The sequence below is a fragment of the Xyrauchen texanus genome, chromosome 8 (genome assembly GCF_025860055.1).
Source record: "Xyrauchen texanus isolate HMW12.3.18 chromosome 8, RBS_HiC_50CHRs, whole genome shotgun sequence".
Lineage (NCBI taxonomy): Eukaryota > Metazoa > Chordata > Actinopteri > Cypriniformes > Catostomidae > Xyrauchen > Xyrauchen texanus.
In genome coordinates this window covers 32,188,030-32,215,741 of record NC_068283.1, presented here as the reverse complement: position 1 = coordinate 32,215,741, position 27,712 = coordinate 32,188,030, and the positions used below count along the sequence as shown (strand labels likewise).

General features: G+C 40.7%; 1 protein-coding gene across 2 annotated transcripts; it reads left to right on the top strand.

The window, feature by feature from the left end:
- Positions 1 to 27,162, top strand: LOC127647252 (vesicular glutamate transporter 1-like). Of its 2 annotated transcripts, XM_052131390.1 has the most exons (13): positions 1 to 144; positions 13,700 to 13,952; positions 18,915 to 19,033; positions 19,318 to 19,432; positions 19,578 to 19,665; positions 19,809 to 19,895; positions 20,037 to 20,179; positions 21,914 to 22,063; positions 22,273 to 22,405; positions 23,179 to 23,289; positions 25,264 to 25,391; positions 25,520 to 25,589; positions 25,802 to 27,162. In XM_052131390.1, exons 1-13 carry the CDS (start codon positions 83 to 85, stop codon positions 26,089 to 26,091), a joined length of 1,749 nt encoding a protein of 582 aa, XP_051987350.1. In that variant the 5' UTR covers positions 1 to 82; the 3' UTR covers positions 26,092 to 27,162. The 2 variants fall into 2 exon arrangements, with proteins under 2 accessions (XP_051987350.1, XP_051987351.1); XM_052131391.1 differs by lacking the exons at positions 25,264 to 25,391; positions 25,520 to 25,589; positions 25,802 to 27,162 and adding an exon at positions 23,712 to 25,257.
- The last annotated feature ends 550 nt before the right edge of the window (positions 27,163 to 27,712 follow it).

The window sequence follows — 27,712 nt, the reverse complement described above, 5'->3', positions numbered from 1 at the left end:
AGAGAGAGAGAGAGAGAGAGAGAGAGAGAGAGAGAGATTGCATGGGACAGGAGCACACCGGTCGGACTTGGAAGTCGTGAGGATGGAGATCCGTCCGGACCGCTTTAAGGCTCAGGCAGGGAAAACCTTGGGGAAAATACACAGGTGAGCATCCCACTTTCGATACTTTAAGAAGTATTCCTTCAATTATTTGCAACCTCTCCGTTTCCTCGTAAATATGGCATGCGATAGGGTATTGAAAAGTTATTGTTTGTGTAAACTCGTGGTGTTGAGAGAACATCTGGGTTCTGGAATTTAAAGGTTTAAAAGTTTGTGATTGGACAAATTGGTGAAAGATTAGTCTGATGGTGGAAGCGCATTATATCAAGTTCACTTATTGCCAGTAGTCACAATAGTGTTTCCGTTTGTGCATGAGTGTGTGTGTGTGTGTGTGTGTGTGTGTGTGTGTGTGTGTGTGTGTGTGTGTACAGTGTAGTTTGCTTTAAGATGTCCCGTGCAAACTCTTGTCGTGACTGAATCTCAGTCAAAGGTGTTCTTATGTAATCTGTTCAAACGTAACGCGCCCACTCTGCCCGATTGAGAAGATTGTCCAGATGGATCAGATTAGTTTGCTGCTAACCCGGTGTCACAGACATCCGACGCGTGAGTTGCGCTCTCTCTCTCTCTCTCTCTCCCGGGACGCACACAATTCTGATTCCACGCACTAGTTGATCTCTGATAGTGGGACGTCTTTGACCAAATTTGGGTCTTTATGCGTCAGATGACGAAACGTTCCATCTGCTCATACATGACAACAATAATTTTTATTATAAAATGTGATGATGTTGATAATAACAATAAGAAGATTATTTTTCTTCTATGTAATAAAAAAAGGAAAACGAAATAACTGGTTTCAGCAACTATACTGTAAAATGATAATTATTTAAATATTCTAATAAATAATACAATTGTATGTATATAACATTCTGCAAAATTTTAAAAACAATTAAGACCAGACAAGCAAGAATTGTCCCGACAGATTTAGAAATGGGAGACCAAATAAACACATTGGAAAGAACATTTGAAATACCTTGCTAAATCTTGTTAATTCGATAGCTGTCTTAGGAGCAAATTCTGACACAGGTTGTCTCAAAGGTCAAAGTACATCCCTTATCAAATAAATGCAGCTCCTGTTGGTGAAAAAACAAACAAACAAACAAAAAAAAAAAAACTGTTTGCTAAAACTACAGTATTTACAGAAACACTTGAGTGGAAATTGCACCAAAACTTTTGTATATTCAGCAAGCTAAAGACAAATGCTGTTACATTTATTAAATATTAGCTGTTCTATGCTAGTGCATGAGATAAAACATTAGCTGATGCACATTAAATCTGCAAATTGTTCTGTGATGCACCACAGTGTCATTCACAAATTAAGGTGAAATTTGTTTAGGTGTTAAAATCCAGTGCACACATTGATCTAACACTTCCATGGGATTATACTGTAGGTAGCAGCAACTAAACACGTAAATCCAGCTCTGAAATAGCCCATCAGAAACACACGCACATACAAACCCACTCACAGCTGTGGACCCCATAAATCCTTTACGCTCCCCTCCACATCACTTCCTCATCTCTAGTGCACAGCCCTTACACCAATCACTTACATCCTCTGTGCGTGAGGTCAAGATTAAATGATGGACAGCACGCAACTATCACTTTTTACTAAACATCTTGACATTATCAATGAGAGAAATATGGTGAGAGATTTGTTGTGCAGATTTGAAATTGTTAATTTAGGATTAATGCTAAGTTGTTCAATGTTTCACACTATTTACCCTAGGTTAGTAATTCACACTGTATCTCTCCGATACCTTGCAGTGCTAATCCTGCTCTGGAGCAGGGCTTTATAACCCAGCATGTCCTTAAAAGCAGTTCTAACCTTTCAAACCTTTTCAGAATTAGTGAAAAACATTGCTTAACACAGGGTTAAAATTGGCCTTAAACCTTGGTTAATAAAGATGCTAAATAAGGATTAAGGGTAGTGTGGAAAGCCCAAGAGAGTGGAATGATATCTGAGATAAAGTTTGGGTTTAGGCAGATTTTGATTTCTGCTTGGAGACTATAGGTGTCCCTGATAATATTTTAAAGTGAGCGGCTGATTAATCATTTAATGCATCTCCTCCTCCTACTACTGTTTCAGCCTCACAAGCCAACTACAGCAGTCATACACCTCACACCTGCAGTCCTCCTTTCTTTTCTCTGAAAAGGACTTTCTTTAGTTGCTGAAACCAGTTATTTAGTTTTCCTTTTTTTATTCCATTGAAGAAAAATAATCTGGAATTTTTGCTTTTTCATGCAGATTTATGTGTTTGATTATTCTAAACGATTTATTAAACATTTTACTATTCTTTTTGTTATTATCAACATCATCACATTTTGTAATAAAATTATTGTTGTCATGTATGAGCAGATGGAACGTTTCGTCATCTGATGCATAAAGACCCAAATTTGGTCAAAGACGTCCCACTATCAGAGATCAACTAGTGCGTGGAATCAGAACTTGTGTGTGTCCTGGGACGCGCTTGCAGTGCAATGAAGCGCAGGAGTACCTTATGCTCAGGTGGAATGATGAAGTTTATTTGAACTTGCTCAACTCGCTACCTGTGCTTTGGCGAATCGACTCCAGATCAGCTGGACTGCCTGAGGGTGGAGCCTCCACTCTCCCCTGGGCGTAACCTGCCGCGACAGCGAGTCCGCTGTGCTGTTGAGGTGGCCCGGGATATGAGTGGCTTGCAGCAACTTGAGCCGGTGCTGACTCCAAAGGAGGAGACAGCGGGCGAGTTGTGACATACGGAGAGAGCGTAGGACGCCTTGGCAGTTGATATACGCCACCGTTGCAGTGTTGTCCGTCCAGAGCAACACGTGCTTGCCTCTGATCAATAGCCTCCTCAGGGCAAGTAGTACCGCCAGAAACTCGATGCAGTTCATGTGCCAACGCAGTCGCGGGACAGTCCAAGGGCCCGCAACTGAGTGCCCATTGCATACGGCACCTCAGCCCCATTGGGAGGCATCTGTCGTAACCACGACATGCCTGGGGACCTGGCCTAGGGGAACTCGTGCCCGTAGGAATGCTAGGTCTGACCAGGGGCTGAGAAAACAGCAACAAGCCTGTGTGACAAGGACGCAGTTCTCTCGACACGGGTCTGTAGCCAGTGCTGAAGTGGTCTCATATGCATCAACCCAAGCGGCGTGACCGTCGCTGAGGATGCCATATGCAGCAGGAGCCTCTGAAAGGATTTCAGTGGGACCAATGTGTTCTGTCTGAACGCAGCTCAGCACTGACTGCGCGTGCTCATTGACACCGAGTCCAACTCCATACCAAGAAAAGAGATGCTCTGCCCCACCACCTTTTTGGGGTACGATGAAGTAGGGGCTGTAAAAACCCTTCTTCACCTCAGCTGGAGGGACAGGCTCAATCGCGCCCTTCCGTAGAAGGGAGGTGATCTCCGCACACAAGGCAGCGGTGTTCTCGCCTCTCACCGCGGTGGAGCGGATGCTGTTGAACGTGGGCAGGCGCCTGGCGAACTGAATCGCATAGCCAAGTCGGACGGTCATGATCAACTAACGCAACGGGTTGGGGAACGCAAGCCAAGGCCCCAATCTCCGTGCGAGAGGACCAAGGGGACTACAGCGTCGGACGTACCAGTGGGCGAGGCCTCGCGACGGGGTGGAGCCCGGGGTGCTGAGTCTAGAGACATCAAAGTACTTACCTGGCTCCTTGTGACTGCTCCCGGAACAGCCTGGGACTGGGGAGGAACATTTTCATCCTCGTGACCCATGGAGACCGTCGGCTGGGCGCGTGGAAGCAGGAGGTCCGGTTCCAGGGCGCCGTACCTGCCAAAGAAAACCGGTGGCTGGCGGTCGTGATAACGACGGCCGGGGAGACCGGAAATAGAGCCCGGGGGCTGAGGAACCTGCTCTTTTTTGAAAATGTGGGTACCGCAGCCGAGTCCCATGCAAAGCATGCTGGGAACTAGAAATCCTCTGCCCAGTTTCAGTCAATCAAACAAAAAATATTTATGGATTAAGTTAAGCTGACAAGACACATTTTAGTTGAATCAACTTGGGTAATTTAAGTTACCTTGTTTTCATGATTTTATGAGTAATATAAACATGGGATGATTGAGTAAAATTGACAAGAGTGAAAGTTCTTTTATTGAGTGTACATATAGTATCTTTGTAACATTACATATTCTAAGTTCATTCAGAATTGTGAACATTTACAAAGCCTGGTGACCCAGACAGTTCTTAAACAAGTGAAACTTTTTAGATAAAACTTAAAAATCATCAGATGAGGTCCTTAAAAATGTAACTCAGAAATGGTCAGATAATTTATCTGATACCCGTGACGACTTCAACAGATTTTGCGCTCACAGATTTTTTCCTTATTTGTTGCTTCTATTTCTATTAATTAGACTGCTTATCTAAAAGCATGTGAAGGTTAGGTTTGTAAGTGTGTCAGGAGGGGGGAAGTATCTCCCCAGGTAACACAGTCCCACTGAGACCCAATCTGTTCAATAGAGGCAGGGGAGGGTGAGAGGAGTTTGGCATAAAAAGCATGGGACAACACTTATTGTAGAACAGAAAGAAATGTGCTGCGAGGTGGAGGTGAGGGGGGTCAGAGAGAAAGGGATTTGTGGATCAGTTTAATCTGTTACCTTTCAACAATATCATACAAATTTTCCATGAAACGCATCAATCAAGGTCAGAAAGGCACCAAGCTGCAGACGTTTGGCAGCCAAACACCATTCTGTACATTAAAGGACAGGAGACAAGTGAATTACAAAGATAAAATGATGAAAAGAACATAGATATAGTGATGGTTAGAGATGAAAGAAAGCAGAAAGCTAATGTACATCTCACCTTTGCACACGAATACATCAAGTCAAGTCAAGTCAAGTGGTTTTTACTGTCGTTCAACCATATACAGTTAGTACAATACACAGTGAAATGAGACAACGTTCTTCTAGGACCATGGTGCTACATAAAACAACAACAACATAGGACAAACACAGAACCACATGAGACTACACAGACTAAATAACATACCTATATAAAGTGCACGTGCAAACGTGTGCAAAAAGTACGGGACAGTACAATAAATTACAAAAAATTAACAGAACAATGGGCACAGTGAGAGACAGTGCAACTCAGGACACGTGTGTGTCAGTCCAGTCTCTGAGTATTGAGGAGTCTGATGGCTTGGGGAAAGAAGCTGTTACACAGTCTGGCCGTGAGGGCCTGAATGCTTCGGTACCTTTTGCCAGACAGCAGGAGGGTGAAGAGTTTGTGTGAGGGGTGTGTGGGGTCATCCACAATGCTGGCTGCTTTGCGGATGCAGTGTTTTTTGTAAATGTCTTTGATGGAGGGAAGAGAGACCCCGATGATCTTCTCAGCTGTCCTCACTATCCTCTGCAGGGCTTTGCGGTCCAAAACAGTGCAAGTCCCAAACCAGGCAGTGATGCAGCTGCTCAGGATGCTCTCAATAGTCCCTCTATAGAATGTAGTGAGGATGGGGGGTGGGAGATGTGCTTTCCTCAGCCTTCGAAGAAAGTAGAGACACTGCTGGGCTTTTTTTGTTAATAGAGCTGGTGTTGAGGGACTAGGTGAGGTTCTCCGCCAGGTGAACACCAAGGAATTTGGTGCTCTTGACGATCTCCACAGAGGAGCCGTTGATTTTCAGCAGAGAGCGTTCACTCTCTGCTCTCCTAAAGTCAACAACCATCTCTTTTGTTTTGTCCATATTCAGAGACAGGTTGTTGGCTCTACACTAGTCCGTTAGCCGCTGCACCTCCTCTCTGTATGCTGACTCGTCGTTCTTCCTGATGAGACCCACCACGGTCGTGTCATCGGCGAACTTAATGATGTTGTTTGAGCTGTGCATTGATGCACAGTCATGAGTCAGCAGAGTGAACAGCAGTGGACTGAGCACACAGCCCTGGGGGGCCCCAGTGCTCAGTGTGGTGGTGGTGGAGATACTGTTCTCGATCCAGACTGACTGAGGTCTCCCAGTCAGGAAGTCCAGGATCCAGTTGCAGAGGGAGGTGTCCAGGCCCAGCAGGATCAGCTTTCCAATCAGGTGCTGAGGAATTATTGTGTTGAATGCTGAGCTGAAGTCTATGATCAGCATTCGAACGTATGAGTCCTTTTTAATCTAGGTGGGGGAGGGCCAGATGGAGTGTGTGGCGATGGCGTCGTCTGTTTGAACGGTTTGGACGATACGCGAACTACAGTGGGTCTAGTGAGGGGGGCAGCTGGGTCTTAATGTGCCTCATAATGAGCCTCTCGAAGCACTTCATGATGATGGGTGTGAGTGCGACGGGACAGTAGTTGTTGAGGCAGGACACTGAAGAATTATTTGGTATGGGGACGATGGTGGTGGCCTTGAAGCACGTTGGAACGATGGCGCTGCTCAGAGAGATGTTTAAGATGTCTGTAAGAACATCTGCCAGCTGGTCTGCACATCCTCTGAGCACTCTGCAGGAATGTTGTCTGGTCCAGCAGCCTTCCGTGGGTTGACTCTACGTAGAGTTTTCCTCACATCAGCCGTGGTAAGACAGAGCACCTGGTCGTTGGGAGGAGGGGTGGTCTTCCTCGCCACCACGTTGTTCTGTGCTTCAAACCTTGCGTAGAAGTCATTCAGCACATCAGGAAGGGAGGCATCTTTGTCACAGGCAACTGATGTTGTCCTGTAGTTGGTGATGGCCTGGATGCCCTGCCACATGCGCCACGTGTCGCTGCTGTCCTGGAAGTGTCTGTGGATTCTCTGGGCGTGTGCGCGCTTTGCCTCTTTGATGGCCCGGGACAGTTTGGCCCTCGCTGTTCTTAGGGCGGCCTTGTCGCCTGCTCTGAAGGCGGAGTCTCGGGTCCTTGGCAGCGCACGCACCTCCGCAGTCATCCACGTCTTCTGGTTGGAGTGTGTGGTGATGGTCTTGGAGAAGGTGACCTCATCAATGCACTTGCTGGTGTAGCTAGTCACTAATGCTGTGTATTCCTCCAAGTTGGTAGAATCGCCATATGTTGCAGCCTCCCTGAACATATGCCAGTCAGTACACTCAAAACAGTCCTGAAGAGCAGATATGGCTCCTGCTGGCCAGGTTTTCACCTGCTTCTGGAGTGGTTTTGTGCATCTGACGAGCGGTCTGTATGCTGTAATTAGTATAACAGAGATGTGGTCTCCATATGGGAGTATCCGAGGTGGGGGCGGGGCTCTGCCTGGTACGCGCCTGGGATGTTTGTGTAAACAAGCATCCACAATCAAGTGTGTTCGCCCCTCTCGTTGCAAAGTCCACATACTGATGGAATTTGGGGAGCACTGTCTTGAGATTCGCATGGTTGAAATCTCCGGCGACAATAAACAGTCCGTCAGGGTGAGCGTTCTGCAGTTCGCTCATAGCCCCAAACAGTTCACAGAGCGCTTCCTTATCATTAGCGCGGGGGGGATTGTAAACTCTGGTTATAATAACAGAGGTGAATTCCCGTGGTAAATAAAAAGGTCTGCATCTAACAGTCACAAGCTCCACCAGACTAGCATAGAGTTATTGCACCATTCCGTGTTGATGTAAACACACAAGCCACCACCCCGAGTCTTACCGCACAGAGCTACATTTTTTGTCGGCACGAAACGAGGTGACCCCATCTAGCCGAATGGTGGCTTCTGGAACTATGTCGCTGAGCCACGTCTCAGTGAAAACCTAGACGCAGCAGTCTCTAAGCTCACGCTGTGTAGTCTGCTGAAGTCGGATGTAGTCCAGTTTATTGTCCAGGGAGCAAACATTTTAGAGCAGGATAGACAGGAGAGCTAGGTTTTTAGACTAGGGTTTGTTTTTAGCCTAGCATGGATCCTCTTGCCGTGCTTTCACTTCCTCGCACACCGCTTACGACATCCCCTCCCATGGGCACCGGCATCAGGCAACGCCGAGGACTGGGGGCCTGGTCTCCGCAGCAAGCCGAGTTTGCGTAGCAACTCCTACAGATCATCATGCAGCTTGGTTGTTGCATGAATCTTATATTTTAACAGTGTCTGGCGATGGCAGACACGAACACCGGTTACTCCGATGTCCATGTGCCGTAAAAGTCGGGCTAAGTGACAAAAATAGCAAAAATGGCACCATTTTGGATCCGGAGTGGCCACTGCGTGCTACCACGCCATCATCTGAGCAACTGTTAACTATATCAGATTCATTATGACAGAAAATAATGTATGATTACGAGAAGATAATCTCATGTGTCAGTCATTTTCAACATACAAAATCATACTGCTTTTATGCAAAACATGCCTCTATCATTAAAGACATTTTGACATTGCGTTTAACCATTGTTGGGTAAATTGCTCAAAAAGTAATCTGTTGCAAATTACTAATTACTTATCAAAAATTATAATCAGATTACTGACTTTATGGATTACTTGATTGAAAAATATATTAAAAATAATTTCCTCCTTGATCATTGTTGCATGCAAGTAATGTACTTTGAACCTCACATTTCTCCCTTACAATGGCTTATTAGGGTAAACCACACAAAGACAATCAGACTTACATAAAAACATAATTCATGTTATAATATTGTAATATTATATAACAGTAATAATGTTATTTTAGAAATATATGTTTATATTTCAAGTAATGCACATACAACTAATTAACTTAATTGAATGTCTGTAGCTGCAATCTGATTACAAGAACTTAAAATGTAATACATGCATGACAATACTTTGTACTTAATAGTAACTATATAACAAAGTATTTACTTTGTAATTCAATTCCTTTACTTGGTAATTAGATGAGATACTTTTAGATTATGTATGTCATGACAGGTGTCTATAAACATGCTCCAATATGTTACAATGGTTTGCATCAGAATCATAAGAATGGTGGACCTGTGCATAATGGTTTAGCTCAAATCAGAATCAGATTTATTGTACATGTTTGAAAATCTGTACAAAGTGAAGTTACAATTAAACTTTTAATTTAATTTTATTTATGGACCTCAAATGGGACAGGACATGTGACAGGGAGAAGAGTGGGGGATGGGATCAGGAATGTGATGGGATCCCCAGCTGGATTTGAACTCAGGTTGCCCTCACTCAAGCACCACAACACAATTCGTCTGAACACATTTACTACCCACCATTTCCAAAAAGTCACAATAAGAACTGTATTATAGGCAATACAATAAGCTGACTGCATTTGACACAAGACATAAAGAATAGTAAAATACTTTATTAAATGATAAAATAAACATGATTTAGATGTTGAGGATTTTATTCTGGTGACATCGGCTGAGTTCAGAATGGCAAACTAACATATTACTCTTACTATTTCTGATGTGTATAGACATGGCGAAAAAATTCTGTTCAATTTACTATTTAAAAAAAACAGCTCTGGCTGTACAGTTTGACTTTCTTTCTTTTGCAGAATACAAATGAAGATTTTTAGGAGATTACTCAATTCAGTTTGCTGGAATTTTATGAAATTGAAATGCATAAATCTTAATTGTATTATTTGAGTGTACTGGGACTACAAAAATCTTAATGGCACTTTTAAATAAACTGTTACAGGTTCAATACAACTTAAGCTCAATCGACAACATTTGTATCATAATATTGATTACCAAAATAAATAAATAAATTAGACTCGTACCACCTTTTCTTAAAAAAAAGTTACAAATCTGGGTTCCAGTGAGACACTTACAATGGAAGTGAATTGTCGCTCCAAAAATCACATACAGGAAACATAAATGTAATCCATGCGTCTCCAGTGGTTAAATCTATTTCTTCAGACGCGACATAATAGGTGTGGGTGAGAAACTGAACAATATTTAAGTCCTTTTTTTTAAATCTAAATCTCCACCTTTACATTTGAAAGTCACGTGTGGTGCCTGTTAAGTTTCACTTTCACATCTGCATGTTTATGTGAAAGTGGAAATTTAGAGTAAAAGAATATGTACATTTTTATCTGTTTCTCACCCACACCTATTATATTGCTTCTGAAGACATGGATTTAACCACTGGAGTCTTATTTTTCCTTGTGATTTTTGGAGCTACAAAGGTCTGGGCAGCATTCACTTGCATGGACCTACAGAGCTGAAATATTCTTCTAAATATCTTAATTTGTGTTCAGCAGAAGAAAGAAAGTCATACACATCTGGGATGGCAGGAGAGTAAATGATGAGAGAATTTTCATTTTTGGGTGAAATATCCCTTTAACTTGTATTGAACCTGGAACATTCCTTTCACCACCAAAAAAGCATCATGATTGAAGGAGTGGCCCTTCAAGGAGCAATGGACAATGAATATGTACAAACAGTATGCAGTGTCACAAACACAAAACACCATCAGGGTAACACACGGGACACTAAATAATGCAATAAACTGGTATCAAAATGATAAGAAACTCAAATATTTCAATTAAAAACATCCTAGGAACACCCAATTATAATTTTTTCACCTTAAGTTTAACAATGATTTACTTAAAATGTACATCTAATGTCCTGTTAATCATAAAATAAATGTTCACCATTACATATAAGGAGAACCATATATTGTTTTTATAATTTTTTAATAACAATAACATTTTACAATGTTTTACTGCAAAATTACTTTTTTATTTTTTACCATACATGGCAAGGTAGTTTACTATCAATTAACCAATTTTGCTTTTTTTTACTGAAGCATTTTTACATTCTTTTTCTGTGAAAATATGTATTTTTAGTGTAGTATATTCTGTGTGTTTATTTGAGTGTGTACTCCCTCATAGAGGTTTTGTAGTTGGCAAGATTCTCTTTCCACCTCCTACTGCTGTACACCTGCCTGGTATTAGATGATCTAGACACACACACACACACACACACACACACACACACACACACACACACACACACACACACACACACACACACGCAAGCACAAACACACACACGCACACACACATACACAGGTCAGCTGGTTCATCATGAACCACAGAATGTGATCTAGATGAGCTTACTGTTGTTTCATCGCAGTACGAGATGCAGCAGTACATGATCTGTAATCCTGGATATTTTGTTGATGTCCAATGGACACGTGGTATAACACGCACAGAAAGAGAAAGCAAGAATCTGAGAAAAAAATATTGTTTTACAAGTATTAATTACTGCCAACAGTCATTCTCATAAGTAGGAAGCATATGTGCCGCTGTTGGCTGCAATCTGTCCCTAACAAGCTTTAACCTTAATTACATTTCTTCATGAGTGAACGCGCACCACAAACCATAAAACATGCTTCTCCCCTTTTTCTCTTTGCATCCTACTCGCTCACCCTCTTCTTTCCTGCTCATATTTATCTCTGAAAGTCTATAATTTCTGTAATCCTAATCTGAGGGTGCAGTACAGATAATCGGTGGATAAAAGAGCGAAGGGGGAAGTGAAGGGGAGAGGAGTGGACGAGTCATGTGTGCGAGAGGTTTTAGTTATAATTCAAACACATTGACTTTAGACACTTTGTTTTTGTGTGAAGTTTTGGTTTGCAAAATTAATTCTCCTCTTACATAGAAACACACACACACACACACACACACACACACACACACACACACACACACACACACACACACACACACACACACACACACACACATGTTGTGTTTCCATGTTTTATGGGGACTTTCCATAGACATAATGGTTTTTATACTGTACAAACTTTATATTCTATCCCCTAAACCTAACCCTACCCCTAAACCTAACCCTCACAGAAAACATTCTGCATTTTTACATTTTCAAAAAACATAATTTAGTATGATTTATAAGCTGTTTTCCTCATGGGGACCGACAAAATGTCCCCACAAGGTCAAAAATTTCGGGTTTTACTATCCTTATGGGGACATTTGGTCCCCACAAAGTGATAAATACACGCTCACACACACACACACACACACACACACACACACACACACACACACATGTTGTGTTTCCATGTTTTATGGGGACTTTCCATAGACATAATGGTTTTTATACTGTACAAACTTTATATTCTATCCCCTAAACCCAACCCTACCCCTAAACCTAAACCTCACAGAAAACTTTCTGCATTTTTACATTTAAAAAAAACATCATTTAGTATGATTTATAAGCAGTTTTCCTCATGGGGACCGACAAAATGTCCCCACAAGGTCAAAAATTTTGGGTTTTACTATCCTTATGGGGACATTTAGTCCCCACAAAGTGATAAATACACGCACACACACACACACACACACACACACACACACACACACACACACACACACACAAACACGTCAGTCCATTTTCCTTCACTTGTCTCTTCATAATTATTTTGTTTGAGGCTGAAGGGATTATAAAGGGATCTGCTTTGTAGGAATTGTGAGGGAATGAGAGAGAGCAAGAAAGAGAGAGAGAGAGAGAGAGAGAGAGAGAGAGAGAGAGGGCGAGAGACAGAGATTAAGACATATATTGTGATAGTTGTTCTTTATTTTCCACTATACTTTCTAAAAATAAGTTAAAGTTATTAACAGTAAATAGTCTCACTGTGTGTCTGAATGGTAAATACATGTAGTGGTCAGCATTTGGATAGTTTATATCACATGTCATATTTGTTATATTGTGTGTGACATGCTGTACTTTGTCTAAACCTCCTTTAAACACCTAACAATCTTTTATTATTAACATGTAGTTTTTTAGACCCCCCATACCAGGTATGGTATATGAGTTATTATTTTCTTAAATTTACTCTAAAATGAATTAAAATGGTAAACAGTGGTGACCAGTCACATCTGAAATATAAACTTTACATTAATAATTCATTGCATTTTTAAATAAAATTATGACGTTAAACAAAAAGGTTTTTGTCAACTACTCAAAAACTGATTTTAGCTTCACATTAAAATGATATGCTCACAAAAAGCTTGTGTGCATAAGTGGATATAAGTATCCCCTTGTGTGTTAGTATGTACAGTATGTGTGTGTTTATTGGCTGTATGCGTAGCAGGCAGGTTGCATACGCAGATGGTCTCTCTTTAGGTCTCTGCTGGAATTCTATGTTATGCTATCCAGTGAGACACCTCATTCTTGTTCCATGTCCTCTCTCCCTCTGTTTCCTCCCTCCATGTCCCACCTGCTTTCAGGCGTATATGTGATGTAGTTTTTTTTAACAATGAGGGTTCCCTAATTTATGTGACTTCACAATCAACCCCAAATGCCTAAAGAGTCTTGAGACTTATAATTGCAAGGGTATTTTAATTAAGGGTTTTAACAGCAACTGGCTGAAGACAGTTATATTATATCAAAATATATATGATATATTTTGATATATAAGATTATAAACATATAAAAAGACGAAAACTGTATTTATTTGTCTACGTTTTCACAATCTCAAAGTACATTTCTTGGGGTCAGATTTTCATTTTTGAGCTTCTGACCTTCTTAAAGTATCATCACTAAGCATCAGAAGCAGCATAATAGCTAATTATTTAAAATGATTTGCCAGCGAACGATCAAACAATTTTCTATTACGCCATGCTGTTGCTGTTGTCACAGTTGATGATCTTCAAACTGTAATATATTCATATGATTTAACACAACGTGGCCAGCATTTTTCAATTACTTGAAAGTTTCCATTTCAAGTAACTTATATTGGCCTTACACTATTTGAATATTCCTCTAGAATCCTTGAGAAGCGACAGCAGAATGGCGAGACGATCGAGTTGTCGGCGGAGGGTCAACCTGAGGTGGTAGAGGAGAAGGAGCTTCCCATCGTCGACTGCACATGTTTCGGGTTGCCACGTCGTTACATCATCGCCATCCTGTCAGGACTGGGCTTCTGCATCTCCTTCGGCATCCGCTGTAACCTGGGCGTGGCCATTGTTAGCATGGTCAATGACCACACCATTTATTATGGAAAGAAACCAGTAATAGTGGTCAGTATAAGTATGAATTGAACTTAAAGTATTTACTTATTGATAGAGTACTTTTTGTAAGGCATATTTTACTTGTGATTGTGTGATTCACTGTAAAAAATATTTTGACTTAGTTGAATCTTCTGTAGATGATTTTTTGAGTTGACAACTACATTTTCTAGCCAACTTAACATGTAAAGTTGTGATTCTGTACTTAAAGCTTAAGTATGTAACTTTTTTGGTGTTAAATCTGGTCTCCTATCCCTGCTTAATTTGCAGAGAAAACTATAAGTAAGCTTTTCATAGGTTCATTTTTCTTAGAAAATGCTTTCTTAAGAGTCTCTATGGTGCTATGTAAATGCCTGTGTTTGTTTTGTGTGACTAGTCTCATGAGAGACAAAATCATTGACTCGACCAATGGTGAGAGTTGGGGGAGGGACTTCTTCAGTTTTAATAATGTTTGTTGAGTCACCATTATAAAGGTTGGTGTCTCAAGTGTTGACATATGTGCCTCCTCACTAAAACTTCAATAACAAGTCCAGCTAGGTAATCAGAAGTTTTCACAACAAAGTTCAATCAGTCCAGACTACTTATAATTAGTGAGATAAAATTTCCCAATGAAGTCTAATTAAATGAGTTAATGCAAAAAGCACTAAATATAAATCAACATATACATATATATACACACATATATACGCTCACCTAAAGGATTATTAGGAACACCTGTTCAATTTCTCATTAATGCAATTATCTAATCACCAAATCACATGGCAGTTGCTTCAATGCATTTAGGGGTGTGGTCCTGGTCAAGACAATCTCCTGAACTCCAAACTGAATGTCAGAATGGGAAAGAAAGGTGATTTAAGCAATTTTGAGCGTGGCATGGTTGTTGGTGCCAGACGGGCCGGTCTGAGTATTTCACAATCTGCTCAGTTACTGGGATTTTCACGCACAACCATTTCTAGGGTTTACAAAGAATGGTGTGAAAAGGGAAAAACATCCAGTATGCGGCAGTCCTGTGGGTGAAAATGCCTTGTTGATGCTAGAGGTCAGAGGAGCAACTTTGCCTGAAATAACCACTCGGTACAACCGAGGTATGCAGCAAAGCATTTGTGAAGCCACAACACGCACAACCTTGAGGCGGATGGGCTACAACAGCAGAAGACCCCACCGGGTACCACTCATCTCCACTACAAATAGGAAAAAGAGGCTACAATTTGCAAGAGCTCACCAAAATTGGACAGTTGAAGACTGGAAAAATGTTGCCTGGTCTGATGAGTCTCGATTTCTGTTGAGACATTCAGATGGTAGAGTCAGAATTTGGCGTAAACAGAATGAGAACATGGATCCATCATGCCTTGTTACCACTGTGCAGGCTGGTGGTGGTGGTGGTGTAATGGTGTGGGGGATGTTTTCTTGGCACACTTTAGGCCCCTTAGTGCCAATTGGGCATTGTTTAAATGCCACGGCCTACCTGAGCATTGTTTCTGACCATGTCCATCCCTTTATGGCCACCATGTACCCATCCTCTGATGGCTACTTCCAGCAGGATAATGCACCATGTCACAAAGCTCGAATCATTTCAAATTGGTTTCTTGAACATGACAATGAGTTCACTGTACTAAACTGGCCCCCACAGTCACCAGATCTCAACCCAATAGAGCATCTTTGGGATGTGGTGGAACGGGAGCTTCGTGCCCTGGATGTGCATCCCACAAATCTCCATCAACTGCAAGATGCTATCCTATCAATATGGGCCAACATTTCTAAAGAATGCTTTCAGCACCTTGTTGAATCAATGCCACGTAGAATTAAGGCAGTTCTGAAGGCGAAAGGGGGTCAAACACAGTATTAGTATGGTGTTCCTAATATATATATATATATATATTTTAAACAGAGTAGCATGGATATGTAGACTAGAAAACAATAGAAGATACATCTACCTATTTAGCCCATTTTCCAGTTTGACATTGTGTGGTCTGGGAATTAGCTTGAAGGGATAGTTCCCCCAAAAATGAAAATTCTCTCATTATTCACTTACCCTGATGTCATCCCAGATGTGTATGACTGTCTATCAAAACAAAAATGTTGAAGCTCTGTATGTCCTTATGCAAGTAAACGGGTGCTATCAGGCTGCTGGCTATTTGATGGTCCAAAATGCATGCAGTATTTAAGAAGCATAAAAGTAATCCACACGACTCCAATCAATCAATCATTTAATGTCTTCTGAAGCAAATCGATAATTAAAAATGTATTAACTTTAAATCGTTACTGTCACGGTTGTGTAGCGAAGAGGTGAGAGAATGAGGATCCAAACACAATCTTATGAAGGTAACACAAACAGCAGTATGCTGGCTATCAAAATACTACATACCAACCAAGGAACCAGGAACAAGAGCACACACACACACACACACACACACACACACACGATGAGGAATAACTGCAATACAATTAGGGCAAGGAAATGAAGACAGAGACAATGCAGGGAAATATAGGCCCTTTCAAACTAAGGGTCCTTGGGTGGGTGGGATAAAATGACATGACAGAACCCCCCCTCCTTAAAGGGCAGCTCCTGAAGCCCTAAAAAGGAAAATGACAATAGTCCAGAGTGGAGCCAGTAGCCAGGGAAGTGGCTCCAGGAAGAGAGTGGGGCCTGGTGGTTTGGGTGACAGTTCCAGAAAGGAAGCATGGTCCGGAGATCTGGGAGAAGGCCTGGGCTGTGGAACAGGGTTTGACAAGGCAGAGTGGCATGTTGGAATCTCAGGGGGCTGGACCGCTGGAATCACAAAAGGTGTAGACTCTGGACAGAGCTGTAGGGGTTGGAGACACGGGGGTGGAGCTACCAGGGATGGAGGCTCAGGAGGCAGAGCGGGCAGAGCTGCAGTAGGCTCAGGGAATGGAGTCTCAGGAGGCGGATCCGTAGGAGACGGAATCACTAGACGGAACCACAGCGGGAGGAGTCGCTTGAGGGGAAGCAGGTGGAGCCTCAGTAGGCTCAGGGAATTGAGTCTCAGGAGGCGGAGCCACAGGAGGAGTAGCAGAAAGTTCAGGGGGTGGTGCCACAGAAGGCTCTAGGGGTTCAGGGGTCAAGGTGGCCTGGAACTCATACGCTAGCTCTGGGATGGACAAAGCTTCAAACGCTAGCTCTGGGATGGCAGAGGCTTCAAGGACTGGCTCATGGACCGAGGCAGATGTGGGCGCTGGCTTGTGGTCTGCGGCAGGCATGTGCACGGTCTCGTCGACCGCGGCAGGCGTGTGCATGGTATCGTCGACTGCGGCAGGCATGGGCTCTAGCCGTAGCAGGGGAACGGCCTCTGTGCCCGTGAATCCAGACAGCGGCAAGGGGACAGCCTCTGTCGAGGGTGTCTCCCAGACCACCGGAGCTGAGAGCAGAAGGTCTGCCCTAATGATTTCTGAGAGAATATCTTGAAGAGACAGATGATCATTGTCCAAAGGGACCGGTTTCCTCACCTGGCCATTGAGTCCCAACCAGAACATAGTTCTGAGGGATCTCTCATACCAGTTCAATTAGGTGGCTAGACTCCAGAATTTGAGGCAGCTCAGCTGAAGAAGTGGACCCTTGGGAAAGGTGCTCAGTAAGTTCTGCTGGATCCATTTTGCTGGTCAGTTCTTCTGCAAGGGTTGTGTAGGGAAGAGGCGAGAGAGTGAGGATCCAAATGCAGAACTTTTAATCATAAACAAACAGCAGAAAATACAACTATGAAGGAAATTTTGAAGAAGGTAACACAAACATAACAGCAGAATGCTGGCTATCAAAGCACTACATACAAACATACCAACAAGGACCAACCAAGGAACCAGGAACAAGAGGGCATATATACATAAGGGATAACAAGATGATGAGGAACACCTGTGATACAATTAGGGCAAGGAACTGAAGACAGAGACAATGGAGGGAAACAAAATAACTTTCAAACTAAGGTTCCTTGGGGGGGAAACATAATGACATGATGTGACAGTTGCTTCCAGCCAGCGCTGTGTTTCTGTTTGAAATGAACTAACTCTCGCTTGATGTTCGTTACTCTGTTGTGCACAAAGCGCGTGCATACGAGTTCTCGCGTGAACGCGCCATTGTGCTTACGTCACTGATGAGTCAACTGCTGGCAGGAAGCGATTTTTTTAAAGTTGATAAAGTTTTAATTATTAATTTGTTTCTTACACCAACCTATCAATTTGCTTCAGAAGACATTCATTGATCGACTGGATTCGTGTAGATTACTTTTATGCTGCCTAAATACTGTATGAATTTTGGACCGTCAAATAGCCAGAAGATGGTGGGACAAGTTAACTTACATTATAAGGACCTACAGAGCTTCAACAATTTTGTAAAAATCTTAATTTGTGTTCTGCTGAAGAAAGAAAGTCATACACATCTGGGTTGGCATCAAGGTAAGTCAATAATGAGAGAATTTTAGGTGAATATTCCTTTAAATTTCTAGTTTTTAAAATAATAGAAAAGATTTTTATAATTTATGCTTTCACAATAAAACTATAAGGTCAACAATTAATGAGAAAATAAATAAAAAAAGAAGGAATAAATATATACATGACTGTGAAAATGTTTTAAGGTCATTAGTCAGTAAGTTATGTGTTTTGACCCAGTGTGACCTGTGAGAGGGGGTTGGCTTTGCTTAATTCCCTATAGTATTTCAGCAGGAAGTGCGGAGGCTTGGCCCAGCAAAGCCCCCACACACAGGGATAAACCAAAATAAACCAGCCAGGGAAATAGTGCTTCAGTTTTCATTTATTTATTTATTTTTTATTGGATGATATTTTTTGCAAATGTTACATAAGACAGAAAAAGGGATGATTCAAGTTATTTGATGACATTGAAGAATGATGTGTATACATTTCCTAATATGCAAGCAATGCACTTTGGTTAAAGATACTCAGCCTTTTGCATAGGATGCTATTGTGTTTAAGGAGGAGAGCAGTTTGACTCTGTCTTTTTCCTGTCAGGCTGCTCAGTTTACATGGGACCCAGAGACAGTGGGGATGATCCACGGCTCATTCTTTTGGGGTTACATCGTCACGCAAATCCCTGGTGGATTCATCTGTCAGAAATTTGCTGCCAACAGGTAGCGCCATAAGTGAATTGGCATGTTTAGGCACTTTTACGAGATTTAAAGATAAATGAACTCAGGGCTGTGAGTGGGAGGAGTCAGATGTAAATGATGTTGACTTCTCTGACAGCAAAATTAATATGATTTATACCATGTATTGCATTTGTGCACATACACAATGACATTTTTAATCTTGAATCTCTAATCTAACTTAATACTTATGATGACCAGTTAGTATGAAATTTCAATTAGACCACAGTTGAGTGTGTTGACTGTGTTACTTGTCTGTTTGGTCTCAGGGTGTTTGGCTTTGCCATCGTGGCCACGTCGACCCTGAATATGCTGATCCCAGCAGCAGCAAGAGTTCACTACGGGTGTGTTATCATGGTTAGGATATGCCAGGGGCTTGTGGAGGTATGCCATCTGTGTGCGTATGTGGATTTGCTTGTATCAAGGTACAGGCTATAGTCTGAAATATTTACAGTATGTATTCAACAGTATTATAAATGCATAGCACCATGTCATGACAATTTATTTCCTATTATTTCTCTGCTGAAAGGGCGTGTCATATCCTGCATGCCATGGGATTTGGGCCAAATGGGCGCCACCCCTTGAAAGAAGTAGATTAGCTACAACAGCGTTCTGTGGTGAGATAAACAATCAATACAATATAGGTTTTGTGATTTACTGTTTCAGTCCAGCTGGAATATTAATTGAAATATTTGAATAATACTAATAAGTGGCAGCATAACAAGAAAGTATTCACTGTATTAATGTATGTATTTTACAGGTTCATATGCCGGTGCTGTTGTTGCAATGCCTCTGGCTGGAGTCTTGGTCCAATACAATGGCTGGTCCTCAGTGTTTTATGTGTACGGTAAGCTACAAACACCATTGACTTATATAATTTTTATACTATCCTTCAATTTCTTCTGCTGTATGTCTCTTAAACTATGTCTCCCTTTCTTAATAAATATCTCGGTCTCACTCATCTTCTCCTGGTCTCCTTGTCGCACAGGTAGTGTTGGGATATTCTGGTATATCTTCTGGATTTTAGTGTCCTATGAAAGTCCAGCTGCTCACCCAACCATCTCACCAGAGGAAAGGAAATACATTGAAGAAGCCATCGGAGAATCCGCCGGCCTGGTCAACCCCCTGCAGGTATACACAGACACACACACATGCTTGTTTTACTATATTAGTGAGGACATCTCATAGATGCAGTGGTGTTTATACAGTATGGGGGTAATTATATTTTCTATATCCTTACCCTACCAGGGGCGGATTATGACTAATAAGGTCCCCGGGGCAAATTTTCTTTTAGGGCCCCCGGTCCAATTATCCTTTAAAGTTTAGTTCTACGCAATCTGTTTTCATTGATTTAATATTTCTTAATAACTGTTTTGTTATTGACAGTCAGATTAATTCAAACACACAGCATGGATGTGGTAAAGAATCCACTCAACTGAAACATGTTTGCGAAACAGCCACTGTTCTTAAAGAGACAGTACCATTTTAACTTTTGTTATACATAATGTAAACTCAATGTCAGTTGTACAAATTATGCATAAAATGCATATATTTAAAGGGGCCATAATAAATGATCAAATATTTTAACTTCATCAAACACTTTTCAATTTAACAAATACAGTAGGCTCCTACAGTATCTATGCAAGAGTTTGTTGAAATTCAGCAAAGAGTTCAGGCAGTTCTGGCTTGCGCTGCTATATCTTTTCAACTCATCTGAATGATGGGGTGCATTCCATTCAGAAGAGATCATCCCCACACCCTATTTCCTTCAAATACTTTACCCTCTACTGTGAGAGCTCAATGAAACAGTGGTCATTTGGTAATTTTTGGGTAAATTCTCTTTGGAACGACCCTACAGCTTGGCTACCATTATTTTTCTTCCATCTAAAAGCCCTGCGAAGTCATCATTTAAGCCTTTTCAAAGTGTCCAAAAATCAATCAATCAATCGATCAATCAATAAATCAATATATCTATCTATCCATCTATCCATCTATCTATCTTTTTTGTTTGATAGCACTTTTATGCAAAGTATAAAGTTCTTAACCATATAATGCCTAGCATATGTATATAGTCAGAAAATTATTTATTTATAAATCTGTTTAACCTTATTTTTCCATAAAATAATGAAATTTTAAGCACATATTGCTTGAATTCAATAAATACTCACTCTAAAATATCAGTTACAATGTAAACGTTAATGTTAATTTGACTTTTTTTAAATCAGCAAAGATTTCACCTAAAACAAATTGAGTGCATCAAAGCATAAAGTTATCTATTTTGGAAATTAAATGACAAGGTCTTCAACTTCCAGAAGATAGGAACCAGGAGACAGTAGACATCTCATACACATTGTGATGTTGATGTAGAAGCTTTAGACAGTCGTGCTTCAAATATGATATATGCGGCATTATAAGGTTAAAGAGTTGCTCCAAAAATTTTATTTGAAACAAAAAGGAAGGCAAAAGGGTCCTATAAGAGGGCAGAGGGACCTCATAGTCACTAATAAGGCCTTGTAAACTCTGGGGGCCACATATTTGAGCATATATAGTATAAACATTTGTTTTCAAGGTTAATGGGCTGCGATGCTAATTCACCTATGACCCTACCCCTAAACCAAACACCTCACAGAAACATATTAATATTAGCATATTTAAAGAAAAACACACTATATTAGAGTGGACATGTTCAAAAATGTGGCCTTCGCTGGGATGGCCAACCTATACACGTACACAGTCAATGACATACACATTTTATTTCTCTGTTCTTATTCACTCCTCCACACAGCCCCTTTTCTCTAACTCTTAACTGCTGTGTTCTGCGGTGTGCTAGATATATTCAACCTCTGGTTTTACTCTGCTCTGCAGAAATTTAAGACTCCCTGGCGGCATTTCTTTACCTCCATGCCAGTGTATGCCATCATTGTGGCTAACTTCTGCAGAAGCTGGACGTTCTACCTGCTCCTCATCAGCCAGCCTGCATACTTCGAAGAGGTGTTTGGCTTTGAAATCAGCAAGGTGACCACATACAAACACACAGTCATCACTGATATTAATACCACCCTCCCCCTGCTCCGAACTAATCCATCCATTTATACCTTTCATGTCCCAGAAAAGGGAGAAGCACAGATATATTGCAGTAATTTGCAGCTCGATTAAGTATTTATCCATTAGCCACTCTCTTAATTTTGTTCTTACATTTTTCTCTCTTATTCTCTGTGCTTCAGGTGGGGATGGTGTCTGCCCTTCCACATTTAGTGATGACCATCGTTGTGCCAATTGGAGGGCAACTTGCTGACTACCTGAGATCCCACAAGTTAATGACCACAACAAATGTCCGCAAACTCATGAACTGTGGAGGTAAGATATAAATGGATGGATGGAGACAGACAGAAAGACAAACAGACAGACTGTGAGATATCCACTAGTTTTTCAGGCAGCAAAAGAATAGTGTTAAAGTTTCAGGTAGCATCAGAGATTAAAGGTCAGTCATTATCCAGTATGCAAATAATTTGATAATGATATCAATGTCTGTTTTTTTTATTCTCATTTTGAATTATGAACATTCTATCAATGTAGAAGAATGGGAGGTTTTCAACTTTAATCCTAAAGTTCTTAAAAAGTATGAAAGTTTGCTTAAAAAAAATAATCTGTAAAACACTGTTTGATTGGAGTATGTACAGTAAGCAGTTTTGACTGAGTTACAGTAATTTCTGCAAGTTTAATACTTGGAACAGCCCCTAAACAGAATGTTTGAGTAAAAGCAATGTGGGTTTTGAACAACAAAGGGTACGCAGTGTCAGAAACTGTGTATTTGTGTGTGATGCATGTCAGAATATCTGCCTATTTGTGCTCTGTCTGGTCCTGCAATGGCAGCTGAGGCAATTATCACTGATGCATCAATGCATGACACACTCACTCTCTTACAAGCATCCACACATACAACATACAAACACACCCTACAAAGAGACAGATGCATCACAGCATCCAGGAAATGAATGTCACTCCACAGAGCAGGAACAGGTACACCATGACCCACTGTAGACCCCAAATGCTCTCTTTTATCTTTTAACTTCTATCACAAAGCTACTATTATATCAAAGAGACTATAATGTGTGTGTTGTTTGTTTTAGGGTTTGGAATGGAGGCCACTCTACTCTTGGTTGTTGGTTTCTCACATACCAAAGCAGTGGCCATATCTTTCCTAGTACTGGCTGTTGGCTTCAGTGGATTTGCAATTTCAGGTCAGTAACAGTGTTATGAAAGAAAGTGCCATCTTACAGATAAAAGAGACACTCACCTTTTAGATACAGATATTGCCTGTCAATCAAATCGAGAATACCCATGCCCATTAGCTGAACCACGATCTGAGCTAAAGAAGCACAATTTATCATGATACCACTGTTGTCAGAATTAACTGCTGATTTGAAATATGTTCTTTCATAATCTTGACCAACCGTTTTGGATATTTCAGTCTTTCCCATTCATGTAGGTAGGATAGTCGAGATTTTGAAATAAGGAATATACAGCACTGAAAACAGTTAGAAACCAGAATGCAACATGACAGTTCTAGGAACATGTGGTGTGTTATGAGCAGTGTTGGACAAGTTACTCAAAAATAGTAATCCACTACAAATAACAAATTACTTCTATAAACTGTAACCAGATCACTTTACCACGTAAAGTGGAGACGAGGGGACGTAGAGCCGAGTTGATGATGAGTCCAGGGCTCGGAGGGCCAAGGCTGAGTAGGAGGGTCAACAGATCCCCTTGTCTGGGAAGTCACCGGGGGCGATGGTCAAGCCAGTGACTTGGGGGGAACCAGCTAATCGGAAGGAGGAGGAGGAGGAGCTAATGTCCTGGGTGGAGGCAACAGAGGAGAAGGTGCAATCGTGCTGGACTGAACCAGCAGTGGAGGAAGGGCTAGGGTGCTGGACAGAACCAGCGAGTCCATGATGCTGGACGGAAACAGCGGTGGAGGAAGAGTAGACAGTGTGGGCACACGGGCGGGAATCAACTCCATGTCTTTTAGCTCAGCGAGAGCTGGCTCTGGGACAGCCGTGGAAGGCTGAGGGGCGTTTACTGTGGGAGGTGATTCAATGTACTCATCCTCCTTACCACAGTGAAAGGGGATCCACAAAGTTTCAGAGCCACCTCCACGTAGTCACACAATGTCCAGTGAGGATCCGCAGGAGGCATCCATGCCCTTAGTGCACTATGAAGACTAACCCTGAAGAAAACCACCAGAGAGTGGTCATCATAGTGCACCAAGTTAGTCAGTTCAAGAAACTCACAGCCGTGATCCTCAACCTTGCGTAAGGAGAGTAATTCTGACAGCCGCTAGATCCCTATTGGGTCAGTTCTTCTGTCACATTTTGTAGTGATGAGGCGAGAGAGCTACACCGTGACAGTAATGTACCTAAAAACTAATAAAAGTCAGTAACTGTAATCTGATTAAAAGAATTTAAATTATAATGCATTTCACTAACTCTTTGTTTGTTTGTTTTTTGCTAAAAAAAATTCGATTACATCAATTACTTTGTAATCAGATTACACTCATGAGTGAGTGATGTAAGCCATGTGCAGGGTTGAGATACATTTCTATTTTAAGAATTGGCTTTCATTCATGAGTAGAAATTTAAATTGAATTGGTCACAACTCACAGGACTGGAATTAAAGGAAGATGAATTTACTGAATTGGAATTAAAAGAAACAAACAAAATGGGAAACAACTGTTATCTTCTTAGGTGGTAGGTTTAAGGTTTCAATCTTGTTAGATTAGTATGCTTCATATTGTTGGCATCCTTTTGATGATTTTGGAGTCAATGTAAGCTGGAGAAAAGTGTTGTTCCACCATGGTTTATAAAATGAAAATCAAATGAAGTAGCTGTAAATTATCCACACGTTTCTATTGAATGCATTTCAATTCCAACATTAATTATTAATATAACCATATGCTGTGAGTATGATTACATTTATGGGTAATTTACACAAAAACTACACTTACAGGAGTTTTATGAATTTCCTTGAATTAAATTCCATTTTAATTCTGCCTCTTTCAATCTAAACTCAGAAATGTAAATGGATTTTAAAAGACATTCTCAATTCTGAATGCTGCACAACCCTCCCAATATGTTTTAGATGCTGGTTGAAGTACATTTATGACAAATACAGTATGTCTGCATATCCAAATTTCTCTCACTTTCTTTCCCTCCCAGGGTTTAATGTGAATCATCTTGACATAGCTCCACGTTATGCCAGTATCCTGATGGGAATCTCCAATGGAGTGGGAACTTTGTCAGGAATGGTCTGTCCTCTTATAGTTGGAGCCATAACCAAACATAAGGTACAGGATAATAATATCACACTTTTACTCACACCTTCATTTGCCAAAGAATTGAATTGTGCTGTTGAAATTGTTATTTTTTCCCTTATTAACTGATTTATCTGTTGTTTGTTTCCTTTTCCTTACAGACACGTGAAGAATGGCAATATATTTTCCTCATTGCAGCACTGGTACATTATGGGGGTGTAATCTTTTATGGTATGCAATATAAAGCTAAAGTATATGCCATTTTCATTACATCGCTAATGTACTTTACACATCTATGGCCTGTTTGAAAATAATGTAAACAAGACATGCACAAGCCGTGGCATATAATCTCCCTTTAGGTCACAAATAATGAATATTCTAAATTACTGTTGTCATTTCTCTTCTACAGTTACTCATACTAATATTATATTTGCATTTCCCAGGCATCTTTGCATCAGGTGAGAAGCAGCCATGGGCAGATGCTGAGGACACCAGTGAGGAAAAGTGTGGCATTCTTGGAGAAGACGAACTTGCCAATGAAACAGAAGAGTTGTACAGGACTGGTGGACAGTATGGTGCTATCAACAATCCGCAAACTAGTGGTCTGAATGGAGGCGGAGCTGGCGGTGGGGCAGGATGGGTATCAGATTGGGATAAAACAGAAGAATATGTTCAGCCAGTCGGAAGGAATAGTTATCTATACGATGTAGAGGGAGAAAGAGAGCTCACATAATGGGAAATATAGATTTTAACAGGTGTAGATAATTAGAAAGAGTAAATCTGAGCGTTACAGGTATAAAATCTGGAGTAAATAAATACACAATAAATACACGTGAGTGAGTTTCCAAACTGATCAGATTGATTGTTCTATGTGATTATAAACAGACAAACTGAAGTGTGCGTGAAGGGTTGAGTTATATGTGAGTCAGATTGAGAATACGGTGGTGCTCTGTGAATTATATGTTCAGTATTTTAGGCTTCCTGCCAAAATCACTGTAATGCACTTAAAATGACACATTGATATTAGACATGATAATGTTGTTGAAATATGAGTGTATGTATGTGTTTCCTATCGTTTTATCCAGTGCTTTAAATGGTAAATGGGTGTAAGCAAACCTTTGGAATTGTATATGTTTATTTGGTAATACTTTTGTGCACTTATACACAGTATACATACAATGTTAGTGTGTGTGTGTGTGTGTGTGTGTGTGTGTGTGCGTGCGTGTGTTTAAATGACCCACTTCCTCATCACTGGGTCAGTGTACAAGCGATAACAAGCAAGTTTTTGTTCTCTCAAACATACACGCATTTCCACAAGCTTACATGCATTATATACACACGCACTGTCAATATTTCTGTAACTGAGTCTGTTTTTATGCACATTGAAGGTTTACATATATCTGTTAGGCTAATCCCAAATAAACAAGGAAATTTACCAAATGCAAGGTGACTTAACATGGTATAAGTGCTGGAATTCTAAAGATTCTGCCATTCTAGAACGGAGGGGAAAGTTGATGTTGTAATCTGTGAAATATGTAGATTTTCTCTCATCATCTACATATCTTTAGAGGCTTTCTGCCTCGTAATTTGATGTTATTCTGCATTAAGTGTATGTATTTTGTTTCTGCGCTTCTTTCCTAAACATTTCATTTGTTTTTTATTATTTTGTTTTCCTAAATTGTAAACAAATTGTAAACAACAACAAATATGATATTTCCCATGGGAGAAAGAAATAGAAGTAATACAATAATTTTAAAACAGTAAAAAATGTATATGTGAAATACCCTGTGTACAATAAATCTAATTAAATGTATAAAGTGTTTCTTGTGTCTTATTCAGTCAGTGCATTTGGAACAGACACAATGTGACTTATAAATCTGTTACAATATAAGACAAATTTAAATTTTTCCCTGGATCACACTGATTACTTTCCCCTGTAAACGCTCATATTTTTTTCTGCTTACCCTTTTTCATCTCTCTCTTTATACTCCTCTCTCACACTCCTCTTCCCCCACAGAGGGCATCTGCTATGGCAAGCCGATTTAGCTTTAAAAGCATCCAGCATTACTTATTGTATTTGTATTAGTAATATTTCAATTAAAGAGCTCTACAATATATTTTCTACTAGTAAGAATTCCAATTAGAGAGCTCTATAATGGATTTTTCACTAGCAAGAATTCCAATTACAGAGCTCTCTATTTGCATTTCTACTAGTAAGAATGCAAATACAGAGCTCACTCATTAAATTTTCACTATTGCATTCTTACTAGTAAAATTTTTTTTGCAGAGCTCTGCAATTAAACATATCTTTAAAGTGATTTTTTACTAAAAATTAAGTTGGAGAGTTCTCTAAT

Coding starts and splice junctions, on each gene's coding strand:
- LOC127647252 (XM_052131390.1), top strand. CDS start 83: ATGGAGATCCGTCCGGACCGCTTTAAGGCTCAGGCAGGGAAAACCTTG. Junction 25,392..25,519: donor GAGCCATAACCAAACATAAG/GTACAGGATAAT, acceptor TTTTCCTTACAG/ACACGTGAAGAATGGCAATA. Junction 25,590..25,801: donor TGGGGGTGTAATCTTTTATG/GTATGCAATATA, acceptor TGCATTTCCCAG/GCATCTTTGCATCAGGTGAG.